At 44.0% G+C, this 12,818-nt stretch overlaps 1 protein-coding gene across 2 annotated transcripts in view; it reads right to left on the bottom strand.

Annotated features, from left to right (window-relative positions):
* The window catches only part of MAP3K13 (mitogen-activated protein kinase kinase kinase 13), a 74,762-nt gene that overhangs the window by 22,735 nt on the left and 39,209 nt on the right, over window positions 1-12,818 (bottom strand). For both annotated transcript variants that reach the window (XM_032193198.1, XM_032193199.1), the window contains one exon: window positions 2,764-3,320. In XM_032193198.1, coding sequence (XP_032049089.1) covers window positions 2,764-3,265 — 502 coding nt within the window. In that variant the 5' untranslated portion in view covers window positions 3,266-3,320. The remainder of the gene's footprint in view (window positions 1-2,763; window positions 3,321-12,818) is intronic.

Below are 12,818 nucleotides of genomic sequence, written 5' to 3'. Positions count from 1 at the left end.
ACAAATCATCTGCACAGACCTGTGGCAGCAGCCCCGAGCTGTAAATAAGTTCCCGGGGGAACGAAAGGCTGTACCATACATCCCTATGCTGCCAAAAGGGCCAGGGGTGTTTCCGCAGCCTCCAAACACAGAAGGCTGCACAAACACGAACCTTGAAGCTGTTCTGCTCTTGCTAAACAGGACAAGAGTAAAAAAATCCCATACTTTGGATACCAACCTGGTGGTCTGCACGTAGCTGATGAAGTGTACCAACATGGAAGTAATAAGCAGGAATGAGATCATGTGGAAAGCAGAGTATAAACATTCTGACAAAATCCTCAAGCTTTAGCACAGAACCAGCTTTAAAAGCTTTGTCCCCAGACACTAGTAGTCATCTAACGCCACCAGAGCAAATCTGTAGAAGAAACGTCCTTTCATTCTCCCTTATGACAGTGAAGATGTTGAAGATGCAGCTAAACCACATAGGCCACACACAGCTGACCCAGATTACTCTTCAGCCTTGCCACATCTGTGGCCATTTCAGAACTGCCCTTTGAGGAAGCACCTAATGGCAATGACAAACTGCGAAGCATCCACGAATCTCTGGCTCTGAACATGCTCGTGGCACTGAGAATGGCACACTACATTTGTAGTGAGAAGAGCAGCTCTAAATACATCCCCTAAACACAACAATGCTCTCAGCTGCTCATTTTCACTAGTTAGTGCTTCAATCTTTTTTATTAGCGACTGTCATACAAAAGGAAGTGTCCCCTATGGGCCACCAAGGCACTTATTAAACCACTGGTCTCCAGTGCATCCGCTGCACCAATTATATGCAAAATACGACCTCTTTGCTTCCCAGGTAGCTTTCCTGAAGCCACCATCTGACCTTGCACGCATGTGCAAGCACAGGATGGCCCCACAGCCCCAGTCTGACCTGGTGAAAAGTCTTGACAGTGCTCACACGCAATATTCATAGGATCACTGTAAGCAGACAATGCAGCTCTGCAACATGAAGTGTCCAGACTTCTAGAAAGCGCCGCACAGACCTAGAAAGCTGTGGGCAAGGTGCACTTGCAGCGTGATACTCATGCATCAGTGCAATTTAGAACAAGGATTTCCTTTGTGAAGGATTGCACAGAAAAACAGTTTCTTGCTCTCAAATACCACATTAAAAAAAAAAATCTCTGAACAAATAATAATAAAAACAAAACAGAGAGAAATTAGGGGCTGAAATAATGGAATTATTAATATTAATTTTAAAACATATATATATGTATACATTAAGCTTTGTGTTCTTCTCATTGAGTTTTTGATGCAAAACTGGACTGTTTGTTTAAGAATACAAAGAGTATAATAGCTACTGATATATAAAGTGTCATCTCATTCAAAAGTTTCAGCTTCACTGAAAAATACTGATTGTAATATAACATATTACAACCCAAAGCAGCATAACACTGACATACCGATATCACGCCTCCTCCAGATACCTGACTGCTCAGCAGCTCGTTTTCCTTTACAAAGGAGGTTCCAACCAGACTCTGTCTCTTCCAGAACTCACCACATCTGACTCTGCATATTGTGCGATCCTTCCAGTAGTTTATAGACTCCAGCGCATTTCCAATATTTATAGACTCATTCAGGTGTGCTGTACCGAGTTTCAAGCACATGGACAAAACTTCAAACCTCCTCTGCAGAAGGACTGCGAGCACAGCCAGGGCACTGCTCAGCACACAGCACTGCTCAGCAGGGCTCTGCCTGCAGTACCCCCGGGGCTGCTGCCCAGGAGGACACCTGCCATTCTGCAGCGTGCAGGAGGATTTCCCTGCTCAGAGTTAAGGACTGGAAGTGACTGACTCCTGGAAGAAGCTGTCAGTTTATTTCCAGCCAGATTCACCCAACATGCTATTTAACAGTGCTGTTACCTCAGCTTAGGAACTGCTCCCCAACAAACCGGTCTGTAGGTGTAGGTACGAACAATGTCAGCTGCTAACAATAAGATTTGTGGTTGGAAAACCTGTAACTTGTCTATGCCAGAAAATCATTTGATTTAAACTGAGTCACGATCACAGGAGGCTTCTACCCCACGGTAGTGGTGTGGTGGCCAGGCTGTTCCTATTGACACCTCACCCATTTCAGCTCCTTAATTCAAATGACAGCTTGTTCTTTCCCCATCTGCCACTTCCCTCCCCCTGTGCTAGGGGAGAAATTGGACACCGAAGGCATAGCATACTCAGCTCTTAAGCTTTCAGTAGCCCCTAAGGATACACATATGCAAGCATTTGGGACGTAGCTTATTCCCAAATTACATTTTTCAGAAATAAACATGTATTTTTTTTCCCATGTAACGTGCCCATAGAGAAGCAATATTTCTGTTATGTGGCAGTCAACTGGAGACAACCCTTGTGCACGTGCAGGAGAAGTCGTCCCTACGTCAAGCTCACCTGGCATGAGAAAAGTGCAGAAATTAAGTAGTTGGCTTGATCCCCCATTTGCAACAGTTCTTTCTGTTCCTCACTTTAAAAATACCTGGTTCAGATTCAGACTTTGTCATGACAGCCCAAGGCCTGGATCAGAATATGCGTTTATTTTTCACTCTGTCCCTTGCAGCCGTTGCTACCAATGAGAGCTGTAGGCTGTGCAGCACAGGATTTCTCTTTGCAAACCCATTACAGTGCTGAGTGTGGCAAAATGGTCACACAACAAGCTGAGAAAAAGCCCTTGGTTCTTTCCACATCTTCACACACTGCCCCAGAAGAAACGAAGGTCATCTTCCCTACTTACCTTGCTGTTGCAGTTTGTAGTCTGTGGAGTATGCTTTGCCTATGATGTTCCACACGGGCCTCAGACAACCAAAGAGTCCCTCGAGAAACCCACCGCTCCCACTGCCTGATCTGTTGAACTGGACTTTGACGTCGTCTGCTCCGCTGTTGCTCTCTCCATCCATAGTGCTCCTGTTGCCCTGAGGAATGGCTGCTTCAGATTCATCCTGCTCCCGCAGCTGCAGCACGCTGTTCTCAAATTGGTCCCTAGAGTCCTCGCTGATGCTGGTCAGCACTGCTGCAGTGACCGGGCTGCTCATGTTCTCAATGAGGTCTGCCTGCAGCAAGCCCTTCTCACGCACATCCTCTATGAGCTCGGGGGATGGGTGGTTTCCCGTAGGTCCATGCTCATCATGTACCCTACCAAAGTCTTTATCTTCACAGAAAGCTTTGCCAATCGAGTTTGGAGAGGAAGACAAGCTCAGACGCTCCTGAGTACTGGCCATGATGCCGTGAGTGTGCATCAAGGAGATGGTCGGAGTTGGTACTTAGAGAATTAGTGACATGAGGACCCAGTACCTGGAATGAGAGAAAAAAGAACAACTTTCAGATTTTTATTCAAGTGTTTTCACAACGTACACTTTTGAGAGGTGAGCTGATAATTAACTAGCCAGACCAGACAACCGCTGATACTTATTAAATACTTACTGCCCTCAAAGAAGCAAATAAATTATTCCTACAGAAATTCCACTGGCACAGTACTCTCAGTAACCTAGAGCAGGAATTGCCCGGTAAACAAACACCACTAGTCATACACAAAAGCCTCAAGGTCAGAGCTGTGAAAGACAGTCTGCAGCACAGAATGGTCCCTTTGTGATTAGTACACAGCCCTTCTCAGACTGAAGCTGATCCCCAGGTGTTTTCCAGCTCAGGCATAGTCTGAGTGCAGTCACTGCTTCTGGGTCTGGTGCAGCTCACCGACTCAGAATTCCTCTGCAAAGCCCCGAGATGAGGCGTTAGAGAAACACAGCACAGAGATACTGTGTCCTGAATCCACCAAGGGGTGGTTGTACCTGCTCCCTCAGAGGCCCACCAAGTCGTGGCCATGCTAATCCTTCAGTTTAATACCATCAAGGTCAATATAGCAAGGCGTTACATTCTCTAACCATGTTATCCTCAAAACCACTAAAGACTTACAGAACTCCCCAGGAACAGTGCACGCCTCTCATCTCCCTCCTCCTGCCAGCCCGCTGAGCGCCTCATCCTGCTCTGCTGCGTCCCCTGGCACCCTGCGTATAAACTCAGAGCTGGTGCCTCCTCCTCAAAGTCCCCCCATCTCTTTGCTCTTGCCCTGTGCCCCACTGCAGCTCCCCCTTCCACGAGGCAGCCTCGTGCCACCTCTCAGTGTAGCCAGCCTGCACCCAGAGCCAGGGGGGGCCGAGGGTCCTGTGGCGCTGCGCTGGCTGCCCACCAGGGTGGGCAGAGCCCCTCCTGGGACAAGCCTAACCTTGTGCCTGAAGCCATTAAGCACATGCAGCCCGTAACGGGACAAAGTCCGACCTTAAATCCCATATGAAGTTTAGAGAGGGAAAATGGCAGTAAGAGAACCTATTTTGTTAAGAAGGAAGATCAGTTACAGTTGGTGCAAAGTCCCAAGCTCTGCAAACAGGCACTGAAGGGAAGAAAGAGGTGGCCAGCTCCATGCAGCCAATCGCAAGGAAACAGCTCAGGCCCGTAAATTCTCAAGATGAGGTCATTACAGAGATTAAAGATAAGAACTTCAGCTTGGTGTATGAAAAGCTGATGCCTTGTGCTTCAGTCCCTCTGCAGCAGCGTCAAATGGGAACAGCCAAGAGCCTGTTTCCACATCCCCTTAAGTCCACCTGCTCACACGGGGTACACATAAGAGCTTTACTAGAAGGACGTCATCTCAGTTGTAAACTTAATTTTTTAAGGGAAAGCAAAATAGCAAGGGAGTCCAAAATTGCATCACAGTCTATGCTGGTAAAGGAGCTGACCAACATGAACAGGAATCTTGGAAATTGATTATTCCTGACATACCTGTGATGGGCATGAAAGGACTGACTCCCTGCCATGGGAAGTTGTAGGGTGCCTGCTGCAGTACGGTTACCGCTAGTAGGAGTTAAATGATGACAGATTTTGTTGCTGATACAAAGAAAAAGGGCAAAGTTCAAAGCTGAACAGAGTTTCAGAAAAATACCAAACCAGCTCCAACTCAGCAATCCTGGGCACTCCCCTGCTATTTCCAGAGGTCTGAAAGGGACGAGTGATTTTTTTTATGCAAAAGCAAAGTGTGACCAATGTTCCCAGAGCGGAATCTGCTTTTTACAAAACAGCACGTTAAGCAATGTAAGTAGAACATTAGTCTCAGTTTCACCTGAAAAAAATCTCTGAACTGAGATCCAAAACAAGAATTTGAGGTAACTGTGTCTCAAAATACCTCAAGTTTAAACAATGGGAAGTGCATTAAGGATTAAATCAGACTTGGGGGATAAAATTATTTTACTCTTACACGATTCTGTAAATACACTAGCTAATAAAAATCCAGGATTTTGCTGTTACCTTTTCACGTAGTTTCCCGACTCTGGAATGTTGGATTGTGTAGATTTAATAGAGAAAGAATAGCTTTCCTGGAATACTTTTCACATTTGCCTTGTTTCTAGATGGATTATCAGCACCATATGCGCCTCCCCCTGCATTTCCCAGCATTGCATGGGAAGTTAAGCCTCTTTTTTTCATCCTGCTACTGAGGCACTGCAACATTTGTAAGTTGTGCTGCCAGCAGCTACCAGACCACCCTGACCCTCAGTTCTCTTGTACCCCGATATTATTTGCCCTACAGAGGCCCACAGCCTTCCACCGAGATAAGGGTGACAATACAGCACAAAATGCAAAGGCACAAAGAATCCTTTTTATTGTTCTCAAGAAAAAGACAAAGCGGAGGCAAACCGTATGCATTTTCCACGCTGGATACAGTAGGCTGGCCACCAAATCAGATGTTCTGGCTGAGAAGGACCTCTGGAAGATACCAGGTTCAACCTCCCTCCTGCCCATGGCAGGGCCAGCACAACATCGCCCCCGTGACTGATACCACAGCCAAGAACAAAACCCAAGCTTTGTGAACACCAGGTCTGTCTTACTAGATCAACCTCCCTTCTCCAAGTCCTAGCTGTTTCAAATAATAATCATAAAGTATGGTATATAGAGCATATATAGTATATACTACTATATCTGCTTCATCAAGTCAGGAGGAAGGGACAGGAGGTGCACAAAAGTTACGGAATTGTTTTCTAACCAGCGTGATAGAGCCTTATTTAGGTACTTACATAAGCAGCCTGATTTTTCAGAGGTGTAGTGAACTCATTGAGAGCATGAGAAGGCAGCATTTATTTTAAAACAATTCCGTATCGGGCCTGCGTGAAGTAAAGTAGTCCGGATACGTTAGCAGGGGGTAGAAGGCAGTGGTTGCCACAGCGCATCAATGTTGACTTTTTGGGAAAATGAATTTTTTTTTAAATCATATTATATTACAGTAAATTCTGCAATGCACCACCTCTTCCCCCAGCAAAATTTGATTTAACACTAACAAATAAGGTTGTCCTCGACCTTGCCATCTCTTTAAACAAGGGATAAAGAGAATTTTTCGAGCTTTACTGTCATGCCTCCCCTACTCTTTGTTCACGGTACTGAGGATATGGCTGAGATCATTCATATTGAACTGAAAAAAAACGTTTCATTGAAAGTTTAAAGTTTCATTTTACACAGAGTGTTTGCTGTTTGGGATGTTTATGATTGGTATGTGCCTCTTTAACTTGTACAGTGAAGAGCATAGACAAGCGGCATTCTGTTTCTATCTTACCAACGCTTCTGCCATAGCAGTCTCCAAGTCAGAGCTGAAAGCTGCATGCATGTGTAGGAGGACTGTGTGCATAGTTAAGATACTCAGATTTCACAAAGTGCTTCTGCAACAGCAGACTTCAAGGCAGAACCTCTGATTTGAGCTATTTTGATGAGTTTAGGCACTCTGCAGCTAAAAAATTTGTTTTAGTTTATAAGGAAATGTAGGGCTCAGTATAATTTTGTACGATCACAACTTTTTGTGATTCCATTTCCAGGCACAGCTTTTTTTCCCTGCAAAATCCCACCATGCCCAACAAAAAGCAGGACAAAGCACACCTCTTTTAAGAAGAAAGAGACTGACTGCACCTTAGCATGCCAGCCAGCCTGCACTGCAGTTTACAACTATTAGAAGACTGACAGATCAGGTGAGGCAGCACCAGTGGGTGAATCACTTATCACAAGACAGGCTCTCACATCGCCTGATCCTGCGTGCCCCTGGAAGCATCCCCCAGGAGCGTGTTCTCATGCACACAGAGCCACCAAAGCATGCACTACCTGTACGAGCCAAGCAGATACAACTGTGTCAAAGCAACGGTGGGGTTTGGAGACATGGCAGAGTTAAGCACACAGGCTGTGGTTGAAGTTTCTCCTTTGAAGAGCTGTGCTAAAACTCAAGTAGCAAATCGTAATTCTAGACATAGCACGCAAATAAAATCTTAGTATACTGTAAAGGCTGCGTAAGTACAAAGTAGTCACCACTCGGTTTCCTAATAAGCACACTTGTAGTAATACTTAGTTTCCTTAAACTCTATTTATTACATTACACAGTCAAGCATATTCTGTGCTTGCACTTCCATCATACAAAGGAAATAGAAGCAATCCACTGATCTACAGTTAAGTGTTGAATAAGAGCTGCTGGGCAGGACTAGCAAACTGACAAAGGGCAAGCATCAAGGTCAGAGGGGCTTCCTGTCTACAGCACTACTTACATTCGCACCCTGGAGCTCCCTTACCTTTTCCTGGTACTCAACATGATTTTCTCTTTGCTACATTAAGTACAGCAAAGTAAATACGCCTTTCTGCACTGATAACGCAACTGCAGTTAATGTGAATATCATCTCAAGGCTCACACAATGCTCCTGGCTTGGGACAATACTTTAAAACCTTCCAGAATCTAACAAAAATACAAAAAAATTATAAAGTACAGTTATCTCACTATACGCATCCTGCAGCTCTACTGCCCCTGGTGATTATCTCTTTCTGCAGGGAGTTTTCACAACAGGTTGCCACACGGTCTTCTAAGATCTCTTGACCTGGCACATGGTCTAACTTCAGCACATGAAAGAACTGAGAGTTGCTGCGCTAGCGAGTACCACAGCTTTGGCTCTCGTTTCTGACCTCTGGGTTTTGAAATCACATCATTTTTATTCCACAGGATTCCAAAAAAAATGCGTATTATTTTCACATTCTCTTGGTGAGGAAAGTGCTGTTCGAGTGAATCGGGTATTCCTCTTACGCTGCACTTGTCCGGTTTTACATCACTGGGAACGCATGCTTGTGTTTTGTATGGTTGTTGTGAACACAGCCTGTGGTAACAGATATATTAATACAGAACGAGATACACTGACCAGCCAAATGCAACCTCTTACTTTTTCTGAAGTAGTATTACTCAGATGAAAGAAATGTAACCAAGCATATCCTGATGCTTCACCCAGCATTGCTCTGCCTTGCCTTCCCTTTTTCATGTAAGAAAAAGCTTTATTTTATTAGGTTTTCAAAAACAAAGCTGCACTAAGCTAGCCCACAGCATGTGCAAATCTTTAAGCTATGAAGTAGCCCAAGGCAACAGCTTGTTTTGTTTATTTTGTGGTTGTTTTTGCTTGGGTGGTTTTTTGTTTGTTTGGATCTCTCTCTCTCTCTTCCTTCAAGGAAGTTGCTTCCACATCACAACACACATCCCATCTCTCACACCTGCTCAGATACTCAGCCACGATCCTGCCTTATTTTCGAGTATTACAACTGTGACGTTGCTAAAACATCGTTAATTTCTGACAAAACAGTTGAAAACCTTTCATCTGAACCAACAAGATTTTCCAACTGTCACTGCAGCAGCTCTGATCTCAACACATTTATGTGTGTACCCTAGCTTACTCTACAAGAAAGCAGCACGTACCTGGGTAAACCAAGGTGTTGTAACACTCAGGGGGCGTCCTGTGCTTCACCCTGTTATTTCTGGTTGTCAGATACACACTGCATTACTTCTGCACCTACTGCAGAATAAGACTAGACTCTACACTTTTAATTCCTTTCTTTGGGAAATACTTGGATGGCACCTCAACATAAGATAACTAACTTCTGCAGACTCACTAGGCATTTCCTGAGCTGTGCGTTTGGGCTTACACCTCTAGGAGTCATACTAAAATGTTAACAGCGTATTTTGACGCAGCCACGGGCATTAAGCAGGTGAGACCACGGACACGTAACCGTATGTTGCGTGTGCTATCACAACAGAAGCTTGAACTCATGTGTCTGCTGACTAATGTTCACCTTTATTCAACACATTCCCCGTCTATCCTCAGATAGGTACTCAGTGTTTTTGGCAAAAGTGATTTTACAGTTGTAATGTACTTTTGTCTGTCGCTGTCTCAGTGAGAAAGACAACTCTGTCTCGCTTTCTGGTCTGAACCCTTTCTGACAGTGACAAAAATAGTACAGTATACCAGCCAAGAAATACTCATAATGGCTGAATTCAAGCTCTGTGCATGGAGCCAGCTGGAGGTTTGCTGTGCACCTTATAAATCCCAACTAAGCTCGTCAGAGTAGAAATAAGTGACACCTGGACCACACCATAAGAAAAAACCCATACCATACAAGAACGACAGGTTTATCTCTGTCCATTTCCTGCCTCCAAAAACCAAGGCAGGAAAACCAAGGACAGAGAAATCTCCCTGGTACAGCCCCAGCCAATTTCCCCACGACATGCAGCTCACCCACTCTCTGTGCACCAGCAGCACACCGTGGTATTTTTCTATTCTGTAGGCCACTGCATGTTTCCTGCACAAGTGTGTCATTTGAACCAGAACCCTTTGGTAAACGCTATGCTGCAGCAAGCGGTTTTGTAGCTTAACCATACATTGCACAAGGTAACACCAACTTATTATTTGCACCGAACCTCTCACCAGCTGATTGCATTCTTCATACCACAAGTTCTCATTGTTTCAAGGACACCTGAACCCTGTTAATCGTAATGTCAGCTGTGATTTTATGAACCATCTCATCCTCCACTCCAACATCTTTTTCTGAGCCTGAGAAGTCCCACTCCACCCACTCACTCACCCTAGGAAAGTTGTTCTGTATCTTTGATCACCTCTCAGCATCTTTCCCATTTCTTCTGTATCATCTTAGAGATGGGGGAGTGAAACCACAGAGAGAATCCCCAGTGTGGGCACACCACAGAAGCGTACAAAGGCATAACAATCAGTTTTGTTCTTCATTTCTTTCCTAACTATTCCTCCAATGCTATCTGATGTCTAGGCGTGCTTCAGGATGCTCATCTAACTTCCACAGATCTCATACAACCTCAAGATCTCATTCCAGAGCAGTAAAAGCCAATTCAGAGCCTAATTCCCACATACGGGATGTTACAATTAAACTGTATGTAATCAACACTAAATTTGACTGCCATTTTATCATCCAAATTTGAGACCCATCTAGTACTCTCTGCAACTGCCTTGCACGTTTCTTATCCTGAAGGCCTTGCTTCCACAAATGCTTTTGCTTTAGAATACTCCTAAATGACCTGGGTAAAGGAAGCACAGGTGTAAGGAGCACAGGTAACGCAATCTCCAGAACGAACCACCACAACAGCTTCTTTTAGTGAAAATGTTTTCAACACTGCTCTCTCTATCCCTACTCTAATTTCATATCATTTAACCAATTATTTGTCAGTGAGAGGGGTGTCCCCATTACTTTACAGCTGGTTAGTTTCTTTAAGAGCGTTGGGCAAGTAATCATGTCAAAATTCCAATAGACTGCATCGACCAGATCCCCTTTTCTCACGTCCTCTTGACTCCTCCAAAGACATTTAATAGATCCCCATGACTTTACTTCACCTTAAAACAACTCTGTTGACTCTTACCACTACGCGAAAGTTGTGCATCTGCACTGGCTCTCCACATAGGAATGATTTAAACTCCACAAGCACTAGACAAATATTTAAGCTAGGAACTCCTTCAATATGAGGTCACAGATTTGTGGGAGGCGGAGGAGAGCTTGATTTGGAAGAAGAAATCAAGCATCCACTTCTTTTTGGCACAAGGAACAAAAAAAGCAGAAAACCATTTTTGTGAACAAGGCAGACAAAAAGCCAATCCACCCTCCCTTGTATTCAGGAAGACCACTTCAGCTGATTTCAGCAAAAGCTAGATTGATTCCTGTTTCACCTGCTAGCTAGCCAGCTTTCCAAAGAGCAGTTTGTGAAATAAGCAGCTTACATAACTGTGTATTTTCAGCGCTACATACATAAATGCTTCCTCTATCCTGTATAAGGTATTTTTGGATCTCCTAAAATGCTACTGTGTTCTTCCAGGGCTTTGCATTCTTCTGCTCAGAAATTGCATAATCTGATGCCACAGGAAATAAGTGATGTTGCATAATGATTCTTAAATTCACTGCAGGATTTTGGTACTACATATTTCTAATGCAAAGCCCTTCTCTGTGTTTCTAAACTGAGGCCCTCAGTTTTTGAAAAAAGAATAATTTATCAACCACCTGCCCTTACGGGACAGGGCTGAGGAGCAGGAAAAGGGGTGACAAATGAGGGACCACCTTGTACCATCTTGTTACAACAATTTTATTTCACCAAATTCAGCTCGCATCTGTATGCCCATTTGCGACTTCTGTTTTGGTTGTCTGCACATCTTCAACTATGGGCAGATCTTCAACTATTTAACACCGGTGGTTTCAGCACAATGTTCTGATGGCTCGTGGACTACTGATAGCCTCCATCACAGGCTCATCTACGCTACTGTACAACATTTAGCCAGTATAAATGAAAAACTAAACTCTGATTAGCCTTTTATACCACTGACTTACTACTGGAATCAGTCTTGGATCAAAATTTAGAAATGACCTTAAGTTGCACTCATCTCTTTCATCTTTACAGCTGTCTTCTTGGTACGAAACACCTTTTAAAACCCAGCCACAGACTTCAGGTGCCGCTCCAGTCGTTTTCTCTCCAATCTTTTGAATTTTGCACTTTCTTACCTCATTGAAGATCCATGCTACATTACTAAATAACAATAACAGATTAAGGGATTTAAATTCCAGTATTTTATAACTACAAAATCCAGGAAAAATTCCAAGTTCGCATACACCTTTACAGCTTTCCTGGCATTGCCATGTGAAGCCACTAAAACTTACCAGTACTATCAATGAGCCGTATCTTGTAATTTCCCTCAACTTACAGAACTGAAACATCATATTTTCCTCCAAGGAGCAGTGTTAAGATTAATTAATGTCTGAAAGATCTTTGAGGATGAAGATCAATATCAAAGTGCTATTTTCAGGAATCCAGTGACTGAATCAAACTCTCGCTTTGATTCATGTGAAGCATCAGATTGGTCTCAGGTAAATTCACTCACATTTGTTATTATTTTTGTAGTAAGCATGAATTATTCAAGATTCACAAAGTGTATTTGACATAAAAAAATATACACTTCTTCAGCACTAGCAGCTTACATGATTTATACCCAGTATTGAAGTATCTAAGCAACTATCCACGAAAGTAAGAAAAAAAAATATATATATATCAACAGCCAGGGTGTGTGTAGTGCTTTGGGGGCAGTGCTGGAGTGCACAGCCGATGGGAAGGGCATGGAGACACCTGAAGGCCAGCCAGCAGGTCACTCAGCGGGGAAGAGGCAGAGCTGCATTTAGTAAGCACCATAGCACTTCCACAAGCAAAGAGGATTACTCCTCCATAGAGAAGCAAGCACAATGACTTGCTCAGGAGCCTCTATTAAGCCTGTATTACCGACACAGCGTAAGGGGTTAGAGCAACACCCGAGAGGTGTGATCCTATTCTCAGGCCACTAGAGCTTTTACGCGACAGTAACACGATCAGGACGGCACACACAACGCACAGTCACGCACCAAGGAATATGGAGGACCCTCAGAGGCCCTACAGGCCACATGCCCCCTAATATCCTGCAGAGA

This window comes from Aythya fuligula, chromosome 9 (genome assembly GCF_009819795.1).
Source record: "Aythya fuligula isolate bAytFul2 chromosome 9, bAytFul2.pri, whole genome shotgun sequence".
Classification (NCBI taxonomy): Eukaryota; Metazoa; Chordata; class Aves; order Anseriformes; family Anatidae; genus Aythya; species Aythya fuligula.
The sequence above is the reverse complement of the archived record's forward strand: the minus strand, read 5'-3'. Positions and strand labels throughout refer to the sequence as shown.